This window comes from Amblyomma mixtum, chromosome 4 (assembly GCF_055824585.1).
Source record: "Amblyomma mixtum isolate Tamu chromosome 4, ASM5582458v1, whole genome shotgun sequence".
Classification (NCBI taxonomy): domain Eukaryota; kingdom Metazoa; phylum Arthropoda; class Arachnida; order Ixodida; family Ixodidae; genus Amblyomma; species Amblyomma mixtum.
In genome coordinates, this window is record NC_143015.1 from 138,133,900 (window position 1) to 138,152,988 (window position 19,089).

At 46.2% G+C, this 19,089-nt stretch overlaps 1 protein-coding gene and 1 long non-coding RNA gene across 2 annotated transcripts; both read right to left on the bottom strand.

The window, feature by feature from the left end:
* Positions 1-3,469: 3,469 nt before the first annotated feature.
* On the bottom strand, positions 3,470-14,737 carry LOC149348421 (uncharacterized). Its single transcript, XM_089541755.1, has 7 exons — positions 14,529-14,737; positions 13,806-13,956; positions 11,514-11,617; positions 8,255-8,405; positions 6,380-6,553; positions 4,021-4,146; positions 3,470-3,679 (listed from the first exon to the last, which is right to left on the bottom strand). The coding sequence occupies exons 1-7, from the start codon at positions 14,690-14,692 to the stop codon at positions 3,470-3,472; spliced, it is 1,080 nt and encodes a 359-aa protein (XP_089397881.1). The 5' UTR covers positions 14,693-14,737.
* Positions 14,738-16,622: 1,885 nt separating this feature from the next.
* LOC149348422 (uncharacterized) lies at positions 16,623-19,089 on the bottom strand. The gene is made up of 2 exons (XR_016282581.1): positions 18,977-19,089; positions 16,623-16,774 (listed from the first exon to the last, which is right to left on the bottom strand). It is a non-coding gene; the product is annotated as an uncharacterized LOC149348422 (long non-coding RNA).

Consider the following 19,089-nt stretch of genomic DNA (forward strand, 5'->3'; position numbering starts at 1 on the left):
TTCCATTCTGAGGCCATTGCGGAGTACGGTAGTAGCATCCGGGACGCAGTGGGGCAGTGAAAACGTTAGAGTAATACTTAGTAGACATGCCCTTGTGTAGTGGTTCTGCTTTCGCACAGTTGTGGCTGCTCACGCATTGGATGAACTGAACGTTTCAAGTAAGGCCCAAAGGAGATGCCTAATCCTAAGGGGATGGTATACTTTTGTATATCCGCTTCATAGAAGGTATACTTTTACTGCATCGTACTTCTGTTTCGAAATTCTTTCTTGCGAACATGTTGCTTGTAGTCTCTGGGGTCCGTAAGATCATAAATGAATCTGACCTAAACTTAGTGTGTCATTACAAGCACGTCCTGATATCAACTTTACCGTTGCCTTCACTACGCTTTGAATCTTAAAGCCTGCATGCAGTTTTCAGTTGAAACTCTGTCATCATCTTTCGAGGCGCAGGCACACATTGTCTTTTTGTCTTTTTTTTTCTTTTTTTCCAGAGACCAAGGCGGGGGCGTAAGTATACATTGGGTGAAGCAATGCCGTAGGAACCGGTGTTCTAGGTCTTTTTAAATAGTTCCTCGGATGATTTTGGGATGCGCACTTCTCGAAGAAATTCACCTACCAAAGTTTACTATGCGAATCTCTTTTGGTGACTGAGCAAGCAATTTTCTCCATAGGTAAAAACAAAAGGAAATGACAGACTATTCTATGCAAACCAGCCAGCACAATGAGTGTCCTTTCGAGAAAGGTTACGGCGCCGTGATATGCTGAGAATTTCAGTTTTCAAGTAAGTCTAAAGTAAGGTCTTCTGTAGGAAACAGTAAAAAACAACCTCCTATACTCTATGCAGAGTCCAATACCCAGCGACTTTTGATTTAGGTAGTGTATAGATATACTACTCCGCTTTCCGTGTTAGCGAACAAAGCGCGTAGCGCAATAGCGTCAATCATAGACTGCATGCTATCATTCACTTTAATGTTCCTACAATGTGGTCAAGAAAAATTTCATAGATGTTGAATGCCATGCAGTCAATATCCGTAAAACAACCTCTGCGGATAGTGGGGAACTTATTTTTTAGGCGCCAGCAAAATTGACCTTTCAGAATTTGAACGCCCGGAGTTTGTGTACATTAATTTTGAGCCTGTCTCACGTCTTTCCGGGATAAAATGTGGCGGGAGTGGCTGAATTACATTTCGAACCCTTAGCGACCACCCTTTGCGACAAGGGGTGCGAACCCAGCGCCAAAAACACATCTTAAGGAGGACGCCTCTGCACTTTACGTAAGTGCTGATGCTTCTCCGGATCAAGTGCGACTTCGCTTGCCTGTTTGGCATGCATTAGCGCGTTCAAAGGTCTAAAAGACGCTGACTTGTTTACACAACTTGTTCTATTCGAAATTGCTCAAAAGAAGTACACGTGAGACCATTAACACTGTTCCGAAAGGGGCTCTCAATAAGTTTTGCGGTATGCCGGATGAGTTGGTTAGATACTGAGCTGTCTGTGGTGAAAATTTGAATTTCAGCGTTTTCCACTTTTCTGTCTCCTCTTGTCAATTTTTGCGCGCTGAAAGATCGGCGCGTCTCGGTCCCACCTATAGATGGCCCCGCCGTCGCCTACCGACCCGCGAGGGAATTCCCCGAGGGGCGGAGCTTCCTGACCCACCGGAGCGACGCGGTTGATTGGTCGCGGCCGTAGTAGCTGATTGACGTCTGAAGGCATCTAACGAAGAGCCGTCTCTTAATCGGCATACGCGGTAACGTCAAACGGAGGAAGACGCGAGTTTGAAAAAGTTGCCTTAAAGGGCTCGCCAACTTTTGCGTGCGATTTTCTCTTCTTTGGCTTAGGTGTTCATGACACACAATATAATGATTGGGCGAGTTTATGTACTCTGGTCAGAAGGTGTTTCAGGGCCCCTTTAGTATAGGGCACAATACCAGTGGGAACGAATGAGGGCCCAATAAAAATGTCATTATTACGCGTTCATTTATTGCAGAATCCTGCAGAGCCCTATGGTATTATAGCATCATCATCATCATCAGCCTGACTACGCTCCGCTCACTGCAGGGCAAAGGCCTCTCCCATGTGTCTCTAATTAACCCTGTCCTTTGCCAGTTACGGCTACCGTACGTATTCCCGCAAACTTGTTAATGTCATCCGCCCACCTAACTATCTGCCGAATAAGGACTCCATTCATTGCGAGACTCTTTAAAGAGCCTCGCCTCTTTTATTGAACAAAAGCTTTTCTCTACCACCACCACTCACTGCTACGCTTGCCTTCTCTTGGTATCCACTGCATTATAGCAGGGGGTATCCAAAACATATCGAATGCAGGTTAGGCAAAAGAAAAGAAAATATGACGACAAATAACGCCAACAACAACAAAAAAACAGACATACATGAGCAGAAGTTCCCGCCACGTAACACATCAAACAAGAGTGTGCGGAACCTATCCACAGTGAAGCATTCAACGATATCAGCACGTAACTTGTTCTACTCACTGATGGTCGGTGAAAAAAAATTGGGTTTGAATGCATACGTCCGACGTTTAATTTCACGGGTTTTTCACTGATAAAAGTCTGGATAAAACACGAGGTTCCAGCAAATAGTGGTGTTTGCTACAGTTGAGCATTTGAAAAGAAATTCTACACAACATTTCCAACGTGGAGTATTTTCTACGCTTAGATAAGGGATCCTAAGCGAGATGGTCCTTGAGAACCGTGACTTTAGTTAAAAAATTGTACGATGCCAGAACCAACCACCAGACGCCAATCTTGCAGCAGCACTGCTTTGGACGCCTTCAAGCGTATCAGAAAAGCAAGCAAATGGGGATCCCACAGTACATAGGCATAGGTTTTGTTTGAGTGAAATTTAATACATTCTTGATCTCTATCGGGAAGTATGGAATATTCTCGATGAGCGCTATACTTGTTCCTCCCAGAAATGTAAAACAAAAATGTTTTATTTAAGTGGATACTTCAGAGTTGCACGGGATTGGTTTTGTAATGGTAAAACCTCCGCCTTTTTGTTATCCATTACCCTTTTTAGAGTCTATTTGTAGCCGCACTTAGGGCGCGCCGCGGTGGCTCAGTGGTTATGGCGCTCGGCTGCTGACCCTAAAGACGCAGGTTCGATCCCGGCCGCGGCAGTCGAATTCCGATGGAAGCAAAATTCTAGAGGCCCGTGCACTGTGCGATGTCAGCGGACGTTAAAGAACCCCAGGTGGTCGAAATTTCCGGAGCCCTTCACTACGGCACCCCTCATAGCCTGAGTCGCTTTGGACGTTAAACCCCAATCTCTAACCGCACTTCTTTCGAGTGCCTGTAGGACTCAAGGGCACAACGAATACTTGCCAATGTAGTTGAAGCTGACACGAACGCGCCCGTATCAGTACTGTCTGCCGTCGTTTGATCTTTATTACGCTAAAGGCAGGTGCGCGTTTTTCAAGCGTTAGCGGGAACAGCGCACCGCAGCGGCCTCAACCAGCGGCGCTCGTACACGACGCCTCGTCGAAGTGATCATGAGCCAGGCTCTTGTAGTAGTCGACGATCTTCCTCAGCGCCTTCAACCGACTGTGCGAGCCGAACTTGTTCAGTGTCGAACACTCGTTGGAGTAGTCGTCGAAGTCTACATCGTAGACGGCGATGCCAAAGGCCACGTCCAACACTTCGCCTTTCACCTTGCACAGCTGCAGGCATAAAGAATAAAAAGGAAGGTTTTATTGAAGTATATTCATGTTGTTTGAAACTGCATGGGTGCAGTGAATAAACTGATAAAAAAAAACCTCTTATTAATTTTCGCAGTCATCACCGAGCACCCCAGATGGCTAAAGAAATGCCCGAAGACGATTTAAATCCATGTTAATTTTGTGCTACTGCATGAACGGTTCTGTATACAGCCCGCAGTAAACTATCTTTCAGCCGTTTCCGTGCAGGCTTGCGCCGAAAACTTGCTGGACGCAGTGAGTGATTAATTACTTGACTGAATTCGGTCCTTCAAGTGCTTTCGCAAAACTCGAGCCTCAGATACCTTTGCGGCCAGTCCCTCCTCGTTGTCGTAGGCGAACGCACGGCGTTGCGTAGCATGATGCGCCAGCACGGCGCTGTGGTCAGGTTTGTACTGTAGTTGAGGCGCGTACTCCCCGTCTCTGCACACCTGCGAGAACGATGATGACTACTCATTTGGTTGCTCGGTTAGAGAGGTAGTAAGTCAGTTAGCTGCTAGTTGTGGCGCGCAATCAACCGAGGTGCGCCAAACACAATTAAGAAGGCATTGTTACCGTCACACTAACTCAGCAAATTCTATAGCGCCACACTCAAGCCAAAAACTCCCCTCTGTTTGGTTTGGTTTGGTTTATGGGGTTCAACGTCCCAAAGTGACTTAGGCTATGAGAGACGCCGTAGTGGAGGGCTCCGGAAATTTCGACCACCTGGGGTTCTTTAACGTGCATTGACATCGCACAGTACATGGGCCTCTAGAATTTCTCCTCCAAAGAAATTCTAGCCGCCGCGGCCGGGATCGAACCCGCGTCTTTTGGGTCAGCAGCCGAGCACCATAGCCACTGAGCCACCGCGGCGGCAAAACTCCCCTCTGTGAAAGAAACATCTTAAACTGGCAATGTAGCCAGACACGGCCACTATTGCGAAGTATGATCCTGAGTTTGCCCTGACAAAGCGTTCCGTTCATAAAAAGCACCTTCCCACTAACGGTCGACAAAACTCCGGGGAATGGGTGCGCGGGAAATTTGGGAAAGTAGCCTGCGCGGCGCGTGCCACTAACCAGTGAGGTCACCTTCGCTGTGAGACAGTGGGTGCGGAATGGGGGCTTGGAAGGGAATGAGAAGAGTGCAGGTAGGGGCGCCAAAACGCAAAAACAGACAAGAATTATCGGCTTCCATGAAACAAGCTTCACCGGCTAGCCTCAGCTCATTACTACGTTATTAAGGAACGCGGCGGTCCAGCAGTAGCATTTACAGAACTAGGCCGAGCCTCCGCAGAACCAGGGATTCTGGGATTCTACGGTGGTGGCCGTACGTAAGGGGATCGCTATCCGCCGTGCGGTATACTGATTAGCCATGACAGAACTGGGTGCATTATAGTGGGTCCTGCAGTGGCGCTAGGTCAGGTGACGGCATTTGTTGAGGAGGAGGCATGGAGGTTTATTGATTGATTCAAAACTTTATTCAAATAATGGCAATTACGCAGCCTTGGGTGGTCCGCCTATTCCGGAAGCTAATTGGCTTGCGCCGCAGCGTGGGCCCTGCGAGACAGTCCCCAATCTTGCCCTGGTATGCTTCTGTGCGAACGCCGTACGCCGCGAAGTCGGCCAACATCCCTCAGATAGTTGTGTGAGTCTAGTGATGTGAGAGGAAATATATACTGCATGTCTGGGTTTCTGGGGAAAACAGCGCAGCAACAGGGACAATTAAGAGAGAAGACGGGACAGCGCGCCTGTCCCGTCTTCTCTCTTGTCCCTGTTGCTGCGCTGTTTTCTTCGGCTAAAAGTAGCGAAGGTTTTAGATAGACACCATTCCACGCGAATGAACCCGAATGATTGCTGTTGTGACTGCGTAGCCTCCTTTCACAGCAGCATCCGTTTATTATTTTTTCACAGCAGCAATGCCCGGCTCCCGTTACCAGCCTATCTCCTTCAGCGTGATCATGTTAACATCTCTTTCCTGAAGCCAAGACTCGAAAGTTTGGGTGATTATTTTTAATTAAACAACTAGGCTGGCTAAAATAATCGGTGTAGGCTATAGACGAAGAGATCGCAAATAGAACTAAGTTGGACTCACTAGCGTTTGAAATAATTAGTTGCGTTGAGGTGTGACATTGGATATTGCGGACATGTACACCTAGCAGAATTGTGAAAGTGAACACGCAAGCCCATGGCATGGCAACGCGGGTCCATTATGTCCAAGTGGCCATTGTTAATACTGCAGACAAATCCATTCGTTCTTTCGTGCTTTCTGCTTTATAAAGCGGTCGGCAGCTCCTCGCTCCAAAGCACTCGTTCTGTGCGCAGACAAGTTTTAAAATTGGAGTCACTCTTCTTAAAATTCTTAATGTGGCAAATATTTTGGGCACAAATCATCGTGCTTGTGACAGGGTGTGACTGCAGCTTTTAGAACAGCCGCAGGCGTTTGATCGGCCATTATTGCCACGGGTTCAGTTTCTTAGTTTCATATTGATCATATTTGTACAATGCCGTCAGATCCCAATGACAGCCAGGAAGCCTATTAGCGTGCACGTGAAGACACATATCAAAACCAGTCCGCAGCCAGCTATCGACACAACTATTATCGCCCTCAATTTATAACCTACTGAAGCTGGACCGATATTTGCTCCGGGGGGTCACAAAAACTCTCGTAGCTCACTCCTTCACTCACCTCCGTGTAACTGCCGAATGATACCGCATCCCAGTCGTAGTCGCATTGTGAGTAGAACTCGAACCGCTCTCCCTCACTCGGCGACGTCCAGCGGCCCTTCATGGTGACCGACACAAGCCCACGGCTTGAGCCGTTTCTGGATTTGACCTCACGAATACTGGAAGGGGCAGACTCCTGCGGGGATTTTGTGAAATAATTGCATTGCTTTGGACATTGATAACTGCACGACAAAAATTTTGGGTCACCTTTACATAACTGTGCATGTTCAATACTGTACACTAATTTGTTATACGTGACAGTCTTGTTTTCAAAATTATTCCAAATTTGTGAAGTCTGCATTTAGAAAAGTTAAACCTATTATGTGTGCTTCAATTCTCGAATTTCTCATCACTAAGAAGCACGCTGAAATTTTGTTTTTTATACCAAAACACGTATCTTGCAACTTTACTTATTAGACACTGCTTCCTGTGGCGGCGTCGTAGGTCATGAGGGATAACATCCGTTTGGTTGGGCCAAAGACAGAAATTTAGGATTTGAAGTCAGTACACGCTAAATTACATTGCTGTCTGCACTTGAATAGATACAGGTTTTGAGACACTAAATTTTAAGGTTGAAAGTGGTAGTTGGGACAGTTGGGCCGGTGACCAGTTTGCGAGGAAGATGAGCTCCATTTTGCCTCGCTGTAATTTTCGAAAAAATCCTAATCTCATGTCATATGCCGCATGATTGGTGCTGTGCCGTCGTTATTCTTATACTTAAGCGAACGCTGATGACCAAATATCGACCCATGCACCTTAAGTTCAGTAACTTGCAAACTGATGCAGCCTGACATAAAAGCGTAGCGTATCACAGTTTATCTTGAGGCCAATGGGTCATTTTATGCGAATCAGCATAATTTCCGCCGAAAGCTTTCGACGACGCGACCGTAGAGACCGTTCACTATTTTGGCAAAGCATTAGATGACCATCAGCAGATCCATGTCATTCGCATAGATTTCGCGAAGCCCATGATATGGAACAGCACAGTAACCTGATTTTTAAACTGCGTGAAGCTGATAATAAATAAAAGGTTTGGAAACGGGTAGAAGCTCATCTGACTAGACGTAACCAGGTTGCACGTATTGATGGCTGCGAATCTGTTCGTTGAATATGTTACCAAGTTGTGCCACAAGGTTCTATGATTGGACCATTGCTTTGTCTTGTTAGTATCAATGACGTAGAGAATGCTGCAGAAACACCCGCAAAAATTAAAAAAAAAACATTTGCAGATGAAGTACCAAAAGCATCAAAGAATGGCAACGGCCATCCCCAGCTATGAAAAGCCGGTATTCATAGAGGTTTCTCAAGTTGACAAAGCCGCCCGGTATATCATGCGCACGCTGTCTAGCTCAAAGAACACCAGCTAGCGAAGGCGAGGGGGCATTCAGCCTCCAAATGATTTAGCCTATACACTGGTGCAGCTAGAACCATATATTGGCACTTCGAGAATTCACTGCACCTTTCGTGTGTGAAAATGCATTTCAAGCCTACACACATTTTGATGAGGGTGCCAGTTTTGGTGAAAGGCTTTTGTTTGGCAGTTTTCAGTGGAAAGGAAGGCCCATCTGTTCTTACAATGCAAGAGCCTAAGCGAGCAGCTTTTTGTTTGCCGAGAAAGGCGCTGGCAGGCTCAGAAATGTCCTCATCTTGGGCAAGAGATCGGCGTCCTTAAGAATGAGATGGCGGAAGAGGTGAAGAGCGAGCCGCATTATGAGCTTTAGCCAGATGCGACCGAGGTGTTCCTATTCAAAGAGACCTTTGGCTTTTTAAGGCTTATGCAAACATCGCTTCGAACTTTCATTATGCCGGGGTGAATATATAGTGCGTTCTGACTAACCAGGTCGAATCGGTAGTCCTGGAGCAAATGGTTCGGCAGGTCCACCGACGAGTAGCGGGTAGGAGGCATAACGGCGCAGGGGTCGACGGTGTTGTCGCCGAATCTGTAGTGGCCACTTACCACGAACAGGTCTGGATAGTATCCCATCTTCCTGCACATTGGAAAGAAAGCCCATGATTTCAAGGAAATTTTTTTCAGGTAGTTACAGACAACTTCCAGACATTTTACCATGCCGTATTCAATTAGCGATATAGGGTCTTTGAAGGTCATCGTAGATAAAAATTCTCCGTGGCGAGGTTTTCCGTCTTGAAAGGTGCCGACAAGGGTTGGTATAGAAATTAAACGATAAATCCGGACCACAGCGTTAGAGTATTATCCAAGCCATTTTTAGGCCCCAATTTCAGTTTCGGTGAGCGCCAGGGAGCCGGTATTGTGTTTTCGCTCGCACACAGAAATGCCCGCATATTTTTTCACCTTCATAACAGCTTACTGTTTATTTGGAACGAGCAGCGAAAACATCTGTTTAAACATTTTGAAATTATTGAAATCGATAATTGAAATTCGAGGATTTGCGATCGCAACATCCATGGAATCAGTCATGGACAATACATCAACGTTCACAAGAGCAATCGCAAGGTCGTTGTCGTTAAGCGCAATGGTTTATGGTTTATGAGGGTTTAGCGTCCCAATGCGACTCATGCTATGAGGGACGCCGTAGTGAAGGGCTCCGGAAATTTCGACCACCTGGGGTTCTGCTTAAAAAACTACCGTTCCCCCAAACCTACCCCTACACTATGACCCAAGCGAAGGAATTTTTTTTTGTTATTCCTCCCTTACTTCGGGTACCTGACTTCGAACGCTCGTGTTAATTGCTCATAGCCTTGTTATTAGTCTTTTTTTTATCTCTGGAGTTTCTCAGACACAGTGCCTCTCAAACGTGACCGCATTACGTGGCGTGCATTGGTACGACATCCGGTGGGGCTCCTCTCCGAACGCTCTAAATGATTAAGGCGACAAGGAATTGTTACCGCGCGAGGCTTCCAGAACACGACGATAGGGCACGGATGAGCTATTCTTAAATGATTCAGATGTTTTGTGGTCACACGTGGTCATCATCATCACCATGAGACCGCTTACTTCCACTCCGCAGCAAAGTCCTCTCTCCCCTATAGGGAACTCTATTTTGTCTTGCCGAATCCGGGTCAAAGTCTTCGCAAGTTGGTTCTGTGTATAGTGAACTGTGGCGCGAACGGAGGCGCGCGGCAGCACAGCGGCTGAAGCGATAGTATTCTAGCGATAGTATTCTGATGGATAGTATTCTAGCTCACTATAGTGCTGTGGGCGCCAGTCAAGAGAGCCCTCAGTGAGCGAGCCCGCATTTTTGATCGGGCTGGCAGTCGGAGACTGACTAGTTCCTCTCAAGCAGTGCTGTCGGTAACGCGTTACAAGTAACGGCGTTACCGGTAACGCGTTACTTTTTTCGATAACTTAGTAACGTACTCGTTACCATTTCGGAACTGTAACTGGTAACATACGTTAACATTTTTCGGTAACGTGAGGTGTCACGTTACTAGTTACTTTTTATTTCAATTGTCCCCCTCCGCCTCTATTTCAGAAAAAAAAAACCGCCGAAAATCATGTCGCAAATAAACAAAATCTACCGGTGTTCTCGACGACCCTTGTTGCGGCTCATGCCAAATAACACCTGCCCTTGACGACGCACTAAACTTAAAAAAAAATCACGAACACGCGTTCACACACTTGTCTTCACCCCCAAACCACTCACACACACAACTCTCTAAAGAGTGGACGCATGCCGAGCCACCAATGGACCATTTGCAGAAATCTGTAAGTCAATTTCTGCGTAAGCTTGTTTTTCAACCAAAAGGTCTCGTTCCCAGGCGACACTCTCGCATTCTTCTTTGTGGAAGCAGTTCCCTCTTCTGAGTAAACTCAGGAATGTCGCCACTTTACTTCAAGATGGCCCCAAGAGAGCCGTCGAACGAGTACGATGGTACAGCACAGAAAAGGGGATTGCAGTCAACTGGCTGTAGCACCGAAGTAGAGGAAAAAAGGAAATGGTCCTTTGTTAATTCCTGTGCCGGCGGTAGTGAGCTACCTCACACTAAACTTTCCAAGAATTTTCTTCTCAAAAACACTGTCGCTCCAACTTTCCCCCGTCATAGCCATACACCCCGTTCTCCCCTAGCTAGAACAAGGTACAACGCACTCCCCACAGCACTGTGGCTAAGGACGGCCTCCCTCCTTTTCCTGCCTAGACTCTGTTGCAAGCAGAGTGCGATCATCCGGAGTTTCCATTCGCTTGAAGAATATGAGCGCGTCGTCAGGGTTTGAGATCTTTTGGTTGAAAAACAAGCCTTGCAGAGAAGACGAGTTATAGGTTACAGTTACAGCGAAGACGCCCGATTACAAATTTATGGCCATGGAGTAACGGCAAAGTAACGTGCGATACTTTTTTTCAGTACCTGTAACGGTAACGCGTTACCTTTTTTTGTAGGTAACGTAGGGCGGTAACGCGTTCTTTTTTTCTTAGCATAACGAGTAACGTATTTAGTTACTTTTTTTCGGTAACGCCTACAACACTGCTCTCAAGTCCATGTTCACGTCTGCACGAGGGGGAATCCTGTTTCGCACGTGGCACCCTACTCCCGCGCATTTCTCGGCTTCATCTGGACGCCTTCGCGAGTTAAATTGTGCAATGGACTGATGGTCTACGTTTATGCTCCCATCTCCAGTGCGCATTTAAAAAGCTTGTCGACCTATGCCGCCTTCTTCACAGCACAAACAGTTCCTGTGTGAGGCGCCGTTCAGCAAACCACGCAAAAGCGACCTGCTATTGAAGAGGCCATGCTTGAGTCGTCATTGAATTATTGCATACGTTGCGAAAACTGAAAAAAAGGGGTTGCTTTGCTTGAACGAAACTGTGGCACGAAGACACTTTGAGTTTTTTCGTGTCTTGATACCGAACTTTCTCTACTCGTTCTGCTTGCTTCCGGCGTGTTTGCTAGTCCCACATTTCTTTTACTTTCTTCTTGTAACGCGGGAGCGTTAAGGAGGTCGTGAGGCGGAGAAGCCGGCGATGTCGTCGCCGTCGTCGGCGTCGCGTCGAACTTCATGCTGAAAAATCCCATGAGCACCCGCGGCGTAGGCCTTGCGCAGGTGCTTCGTCAGCGCACAGAGCCAGTATTATGGTCAACGTTGCCCTTTGTAGTCTATAGAGATAGCCTGAGGAACTGACCTGCCCTGGTCGACGAGGAAAGTGACCCAGTCCTTATGCGGAGTCGGCAAGGCAAGCACTGTCAGTGTAGGTTGACCCCACTCCGAGGCAACGTCGTGAAACGTCTGTAAGTGGTTGAAAAGCGCTTACAAGCCAACCCGCACGAACACAGCATTGATATATTGTATCGCACTGCGTTATGCTGTTTGGCACAGCCTTTGTCACAAAGGACTTGTTTTTCGGCCACGCCCTGTGGTTCGTTCTGCATCATCAGAGTTCCGAACATTTCGTAATTCAGAGGAACTGTAGTCCTCCTGCCATCGGAGGTTTGAACTTGTTGGAATGCTAGGGACACCCCACTGCTCGGCTTAAAAGCAATCATTTCATTTATTTATACTGTCAGCCCTGATCACGGGCTATAACACGAGTGGGTAATATGGAATAAAAAAACAAGCAATAACGAAAACATTGAAACGGGTACAAAATTCGATACATAAAGCGTTCGCCACTTATACAAAAAATAAAACTCTTGCATATAATTCATGTTAACGAATGTAGACCTCCAAGCGATTTAGACCTTCATCACTTGGAGGTGCGCTTTTCTGATAAAGTTTGTACCTTTTTTATGCTCTTCGCTGCGCTCGTTTTGCAGGGCCTCTCAGAAAAGTCCAAGCTATAATCCAAGCTATTATAGCCCAAGCTATTTCGTTCTTAGTCCACTACTTCCCACTCATATTTTTCAAGTTCACCTGGTTAACCCTTTCAGACGCCATTTTTTGTTTTCACGAAAAAGAAACATTTTTCCGCCTAAATAATGTATTAAGGCCTCAAGTGATTTCTTCAGTTTTGCAGCAAAAACTAGTAACGGTTAATTCTTTGCTAGGGCGGGAAATATTCCGTGCAAAGTGTCATAATTGATGGGAATAGCAACATTCAAATACCGCGACTTATAAAGCAGAAACACTAAGGATCATTAAAAGAATATTTTAGGTAAGCAATTTTGAAATAATAATAATAAGGTGCACATTACGCTTGAAAGCGCGAGAAAAATTATAGTTATCAAAGGTGGCAAAATAAGTCTTCACAAATATGGCGGATGACGTGCAACACTGCTCTTTTTTTCGCAAGATATTATCTGCTGCCTTCGCTATCAGGCACAAAAAAACATCTTATTTTCTATATGAAGGATGCGAAGTTGACTGAAACAAAGAAATCACTGCTTGGTGCTGCAGTCTGTAAGAAAAAAAAAACAGCACGTTGGCGTTGTTCACAACTGCGTACATAGCCTGCACAAGGGTTAAAACTTCATGGATGAATGGATGGATGGATGGATGGACGGACGGACGGACGGACGGACGGATTGATGGATTTGTGGGTGGGCGGATGGATGGATAGATGGATGGATGGATAAGATCATCCCCTTTGAAACGGAGAAGCGGCAGATGCCGTCATGCTCAGATTTTTCAGCCTCGGACCTTTGTACGAAACGTTTGCAAAGATATATGCATACTGCAGTTTAACTGTTATTTCCATGAGTACTGCGAATATAAAGAAAGAACCAATACATTTATTGCATTGAACAGGGCTTCGATAACATGCTGACATAAAAACGCGGTTTTCATTACCTGGACGCGTCTGGAATTGCGAGTGTTAATTGTAATTATGCACTAACTATAGCAGGTAGTCTAAAAATATAGCTTCAGTTACATATCTGTGCCGAATTGGTTAGATTTCATGGGTAGAGAAGGGAAATGGTTTTAGTTGCAGCGTATCCCCTTAAATTCTGTGATGAGTACAACGATTCGTTATTCAAGTTATTCACCTGAGTTTCGAAAGCAAAATGAATACAAAGGAGAAAAAGGTAGAATACTTACGGGAGGTTATATGAGGAGAAGAGCAGATGAGGCAGCGTAATCCGCCCCATTTACTCCAAACGCAGTCCGTAGGGCTGGATTTCAGCAGCACTTGCAAACGGCCTCGCGAGTGTGCTGCTGCGTACTTTTTTGTTGCGAAAGCATTCCGCGCAGCTGACGAAAGGCCATACTGCGCATGCGCGAGGAGCAGTGACGTCACACGGCGTACAGCTGGCGCGCCGCCGCCGTCGCTGCGCGGGTGACTCAGAGGTTCCGCTGCCGTGCTCGCCGGTTGCGCATGTGCAGCAGCGGCGCATAGCTAGCGTGTCGGGGCCGCCACCGCTGCCACGCGCTCTCCATCGCCTCTCTCTCTCCTCGTTGCTTTCGCAATCCTCCAAGGTCAACCAGAGCTAAACCACTGCCATTTTTGTTTTTGCAATGATGGGAGAATAAGACTCACTTTGACCAGGGAGATGGCCTCTTGCATCTGTTGCCAGTACGTGTTTTCGGCCGTGTCGAGCACTCCAGCATGGAAGATTCTCATGTGCCAGAAATCTCCCAGCGGATTGGAATGCGTCTGTCGTAGATCGGCAGACGCCCGTGCCATTCGCCTGCGCACATCGAGTGGGGCTTAAGGGTGACCGCGAGGAAGCCGCCTCACTTTCACTGCCATGGATCATATGACACAAGTGGCCATGTCAAGTAAACCTAAGAATGCACTCTTTATATCCTTACTAGAGTTCAGATGAATATTGCAATATCAGCATTGACCTTTTGATGATGCAATGCAGGGCATTCAATTACATGGGCGTGTTTCGCGGCATTCACTTTTTTGATCCCAGAATAAACCTTATTGGTGTTGTTATTTCGCAACCATAACTTTTAAGCCTCAGTAGCAAGTCAATCTAAATAAACGCTTAGTAATTGATCATGACGCCATTCAGGTGTGATGACAACGTGAAATTTTCTGTTATGTGAGACGCTATGCTACATCGACGCCATCGGCGCCTCAGGTCCCGGATACTCGTCCCTGCACTGAGCGGATTATCGCAAGCACTGTAGCGATTCAGTTCTTCCTCGATCAAAATGTTTTTCGGTTGCATTTGATATTAATTACGATAGTTGAATGTGATCACTCGTGTGTTTTTTTTATGGCGCTGTAAACCCACGGAAGCATACTCACTGGAAAGCGAACGCCAGTCCGAGTGCAGTCCTGGTATATCGGTCGGCAGCCCGCAAGAAGGTCTTCAGGTCATCCCCGAACTGCGTGTGGTCGACGAGTGTGTTCTTGTCGTCTCCGTACAGCGAGTCGAAGAAGGCGTAATCGCAGAGGCCGTCTTCAGCCATCACCGCGTCCGTGCTCGTCCTGGCGCCGTAGGTGCAGAGCAAGGTCTCGGATACCGGCGCTGCAGACGTGTGGAGCATAATATTTTTGAACTAAACCATGTACACGCCTATGTCTGGTATATCTTCCGCGCATCAAGGACTTACAGTCTAGTACGGTATAAAGGGGGACACTCAGCGTCAACCTATGACAAATATTGGAGGTTTAGGATAGCGTATACTATCGCGTAGACGTAAGCACATAGCAGCAGCATGGCACCACCTGCGCATGCGCAGTAGAAGCAGCGCTTTCCATCTCGGTCTCTGCGCATGCGTGGAGTGCACCTCTATGGTCCGCTAGGCTTATACGTTTGTATACATCTCTGCTGCACTGAAGCTATCACAATATTGTTAGACTTCTTAACTAATGCAGGGCGCGTTCACCGCAACCATAAGCTGCGCTAGTATTGAGGGAAGTGGTAGAGAGCAACGAAGATAGGCGAGGTTACGGAACATGTCATAGGGAGGCACGGACGATTCTTAGACAGCAACAGGATGACCGCCAGCTAAGCAGACAGCACCGACGCTCTTCAACACGTGGACCGCGGCGCAGAATGCACTCCTACAAATGTAATTTCTAGCGACCACTGACAGGACAGCACTTTTAGAGTTCTCTTACTGGCCAAGAAATTGGTAACTACAATGTCATCATTTAATGACCGGCCATACTATATGAACGACATATCCAGGAGAAATGACGTCGCGCCGTAGATATCGTTGTATGCCTCTCTCAACCTTCAAGCCTCAGTGGCTTGAGGGTTGTCGGCAAGGGTCACATACCAGCAAATTTTGCAACTCACGAGTCGTATTTTACACTTTCGCACCCCGCATCAGCGCGAACTCTGCACAGGCAACTTTGTATATAGAAGCTTGTGAGCAACGCCCTCTTATCAGATCTTACGTCTACATATGCAAGGACGCATTAATCCAGCGGCTTGGCAAATGCTAATCCACAAGCGCGAACGTTTCTGTTTCAGCGAAGGTCACCAAACAATTATTATAAATAGCTTTTTAGGTACAAAGAAGGATTCTGAGTCATGTGGAACTACAGCGTTTTCGGGTGTGGGAAAAGAGGTAATCATTTTATCAAGTCAGCTGGTTAACAAAATTTTATAGTTAACTTTCAGTTATCACAGTGTGGCGACTGGTCACTGCAGCCTACCATATCTTTCCAGCTGTCGATCATTTTTAGCCATATAAGACTTTACATTTTCGAAGACGGGATTTTAACCATCTCAGGCAGGCAGCCAAAAACGAAATGCGGGGATTACAGTCAAATTTAGTTCGCGGACTAAATAAACCAACCGCCGGCGGTGGGATCCGAACCCGCACTTCCTAATTTCGCGTCCGGTGCTCTACCAAGTGAGCTACTTCGACGGCTGTCCAATTTTCTGCTTTCGGAGGTATTTATGGGCGGTGTAACCGAAACTTGTGAGCGTTCACCACTGCCAAATGCGGTGTTCGCTTCTCCAGAAGAAGCACGAACAAGAAACAAGCGTGAAAAGTACTCCACGGAGTGACGTGAACTGGTTAAGCGTTGCTATGCTCCTTTCACTGCACAAGATTTGAAATCGATGAGCCACAATTTAGGTAGAGTTTTACCAAATATTGATTCCCTCATGATGTTAAGATAAAGCTCTTATCAACTGCTTTGTCACTCATTCGATCCGAATGACATTGATTGATTGATTGATTGATTGATTGATTCATTCATTCATTCATTCATTCATTCATTCATTCATTCATTCATTCATTCATTCATTCATTCATTCATTCATTCATTCATTCATTCATTCATTCATTCATTCATTCATCTGAACCCGACTGCGGGGAACAAAGCTGCTAGAACTATTTATTTTGTGTGAAAGTTAAGTTTCTGCAGTGCTCTGCACGATTAGCAGACAGTGCCCCTTACAGTACCCTTTGGATGCGTGGGGTTCGTCGAGTCGTCGACCAAGACCGGCAGTTCCACAACCATGGGGGGAGCAGGCGCGGGAGGACCACGTTCGGTCTCGTCGCCGACATCGGTGGCAGGGTGGTCGGGAGCTGCACACGCATTTGCAAAAGTGGCTCTAGTAAAACACGAGGTTGTGCCCCCCCCCCAAAGCTATAAAAGTACATGCGCTCCGAAAGGGAAACTGGGCGCGCTGTCGGAGGAAAACTTGCATCGCTGTGCTCTGTATTATTATTATTATTATTATTTGGAAATACTGCAGCCCCATTCTAGGCGCTATAGCAGGAATGGGTACATAAAACGTGAAACAATTCCACGCATCAAAGGGTACATGACAACGATTACAAATATAAACGCTGAAAACAACACCATACAATGCTACGACTCAATTGATAACGCGAAAATCAGAAACTGATAATGCACGAATGTTGCCATGCAAAGAGTTACAACTCTCCACAGTGCGCGGAAAAAATCTGTATTTGAAAACGTTAGTACGAGCAAAAAGAGGTCGGATATTAAGATCGTGATGGCTCCTGGTTTGTGATGGTTTTGTAAACGAGATATGCTTACCCTTTGAAAGGCAATTAGCAGAATGGACTGCTGTAATACCAGCTGTTGCGAATGCTTACATTAAGGAAGTACGCTGCACAACCATTTTAACAATACTATCTAAAGTTGCGGAGTATATTTCTCAGGGTATGAGGGTAACGCGTGAACCAGAGCTCCATTTTTTCCGCTTGGGAGAATACCGTAATTGTGAGTAGCAAGATGTTGCATTGTCAAAGCACAGTTATGGTAAAGATGAGAAAAATAGAAGGTACACAAAATACTTAAAGGGTCAGTCTACTGAATATTATCGACCATATTTTCTTTGCGTCAACCGATAGCTCTTTACTCAAATTACCGTTCAGCCAGCTGTGGTGCCAAGGAGTGCGGTAGAACATTTTAAAATAGAATTTATTAATGTGGGAACACATCTGTATGAGATGGTAGTCTCATCTGGCAACCATCTGGATTTCCGCCGCGCGGCGACAAACATGGCGGCGACCGTCGAAGCCGGACCTCTCGCTTCGGACTGAATTCTCGTTGTTGCTGCCTTTTTCAGTGCGTTCACTAGCCATAAATGTGGCGCCTGTCTTTCGCTTCGTCTCATCTCGCCTATAAGAAAACATATAAGAGATAAATTTGCTTTATTTTAATAATTAGAGTGACGATTCTGCCGCTCCTAGGCTTAAGTGGAGAGTCGGTTTGTTTACAGCAATGGTTCCCGTCCTGACGACCAGATGGCGCCACTATAGGCTGAGTTTATTTTTGCGTCTCTGCTAGCATACGCTGAACTAAAAGTGGGAATGTGCCTGCGTTTTGCGTACGTGTAACTGTAAATATTCATGTGATTTACAGTAAAAGCGAGCGGTACGCCTTCTACAGTTTACTAGAACAAAACGTGCGTTTCTCTGACATTGGGGCATACAAATGGTACGTAGTATATTCACTTATGCTTCTACAAAAAAAGACTACCACTTTCTTGAACAAAATGAACGTTTGGGGTCGCCACCATGCATTTTTACGCGACTTTTAACGCCGAAATAAAATATAAATTCCTGCCTAAACCGGGCGCAGACCCCTCGTTATTGATGTTATAGGGTGCCAACTACCAGAATATGCCATTATTTATACACTCATCTCGGTGAGTAGACTGACCCTTTAAAGCGAAGGAATTTCCGCGAGAACAAGGAATTTGTTCCGCTTTATGAGTGAAATTTTTGCGTCTTTGTCCGGCTATTCCGTTCTGTTTAGGTAGTGTTTCAACTATCCCCAGAAACAATACATTTTGACGAGCACGCGCGGGTGACGAATTTCTGTGCAGATTTTCTGATCCGGAGCTGCTGTCTTGCAGCAACGAATAAACCACTAATTGTTGCTTAAGAAGACCAGAACACAGGCTGGCCTTTGTCTTTATAGCTCTTGAGAAGAAATAAAAATAAAAAGCTGCAAGAGTCTTACCAGTCATCTTCTGCGAATTCAACTTTCATTTTCATTGCCAACAGGAAAAAACATCACAAGGGTAAAAACCAGCCTAAATGGATGCATACTACTGCCTCCTCCTACCCAAATGCCCCTCCTTTTTTTCCTTCAGCTTCGCGTATGTAGCTAGGTATATACATTCCGTCGCTTTCCTTCCACAAGCCAAATTTATTTGAAAAATGAGTGTTACCAGCACGTGAAGGTAGTGTTCCTGTCGTCCTTTGTAATGACAAATGAACGCGAGGCGTTTGACCGTTGCCAGTGCTTACGGCTTATCAGCAAAGACACCGTGATGACCGAGCCACTGATCAGGAAAAACAGCAAGGCGCACAACATCACCATGAGCGTCGGAGCGCCTTTTCCCCTGCATGAAATGGAAAGT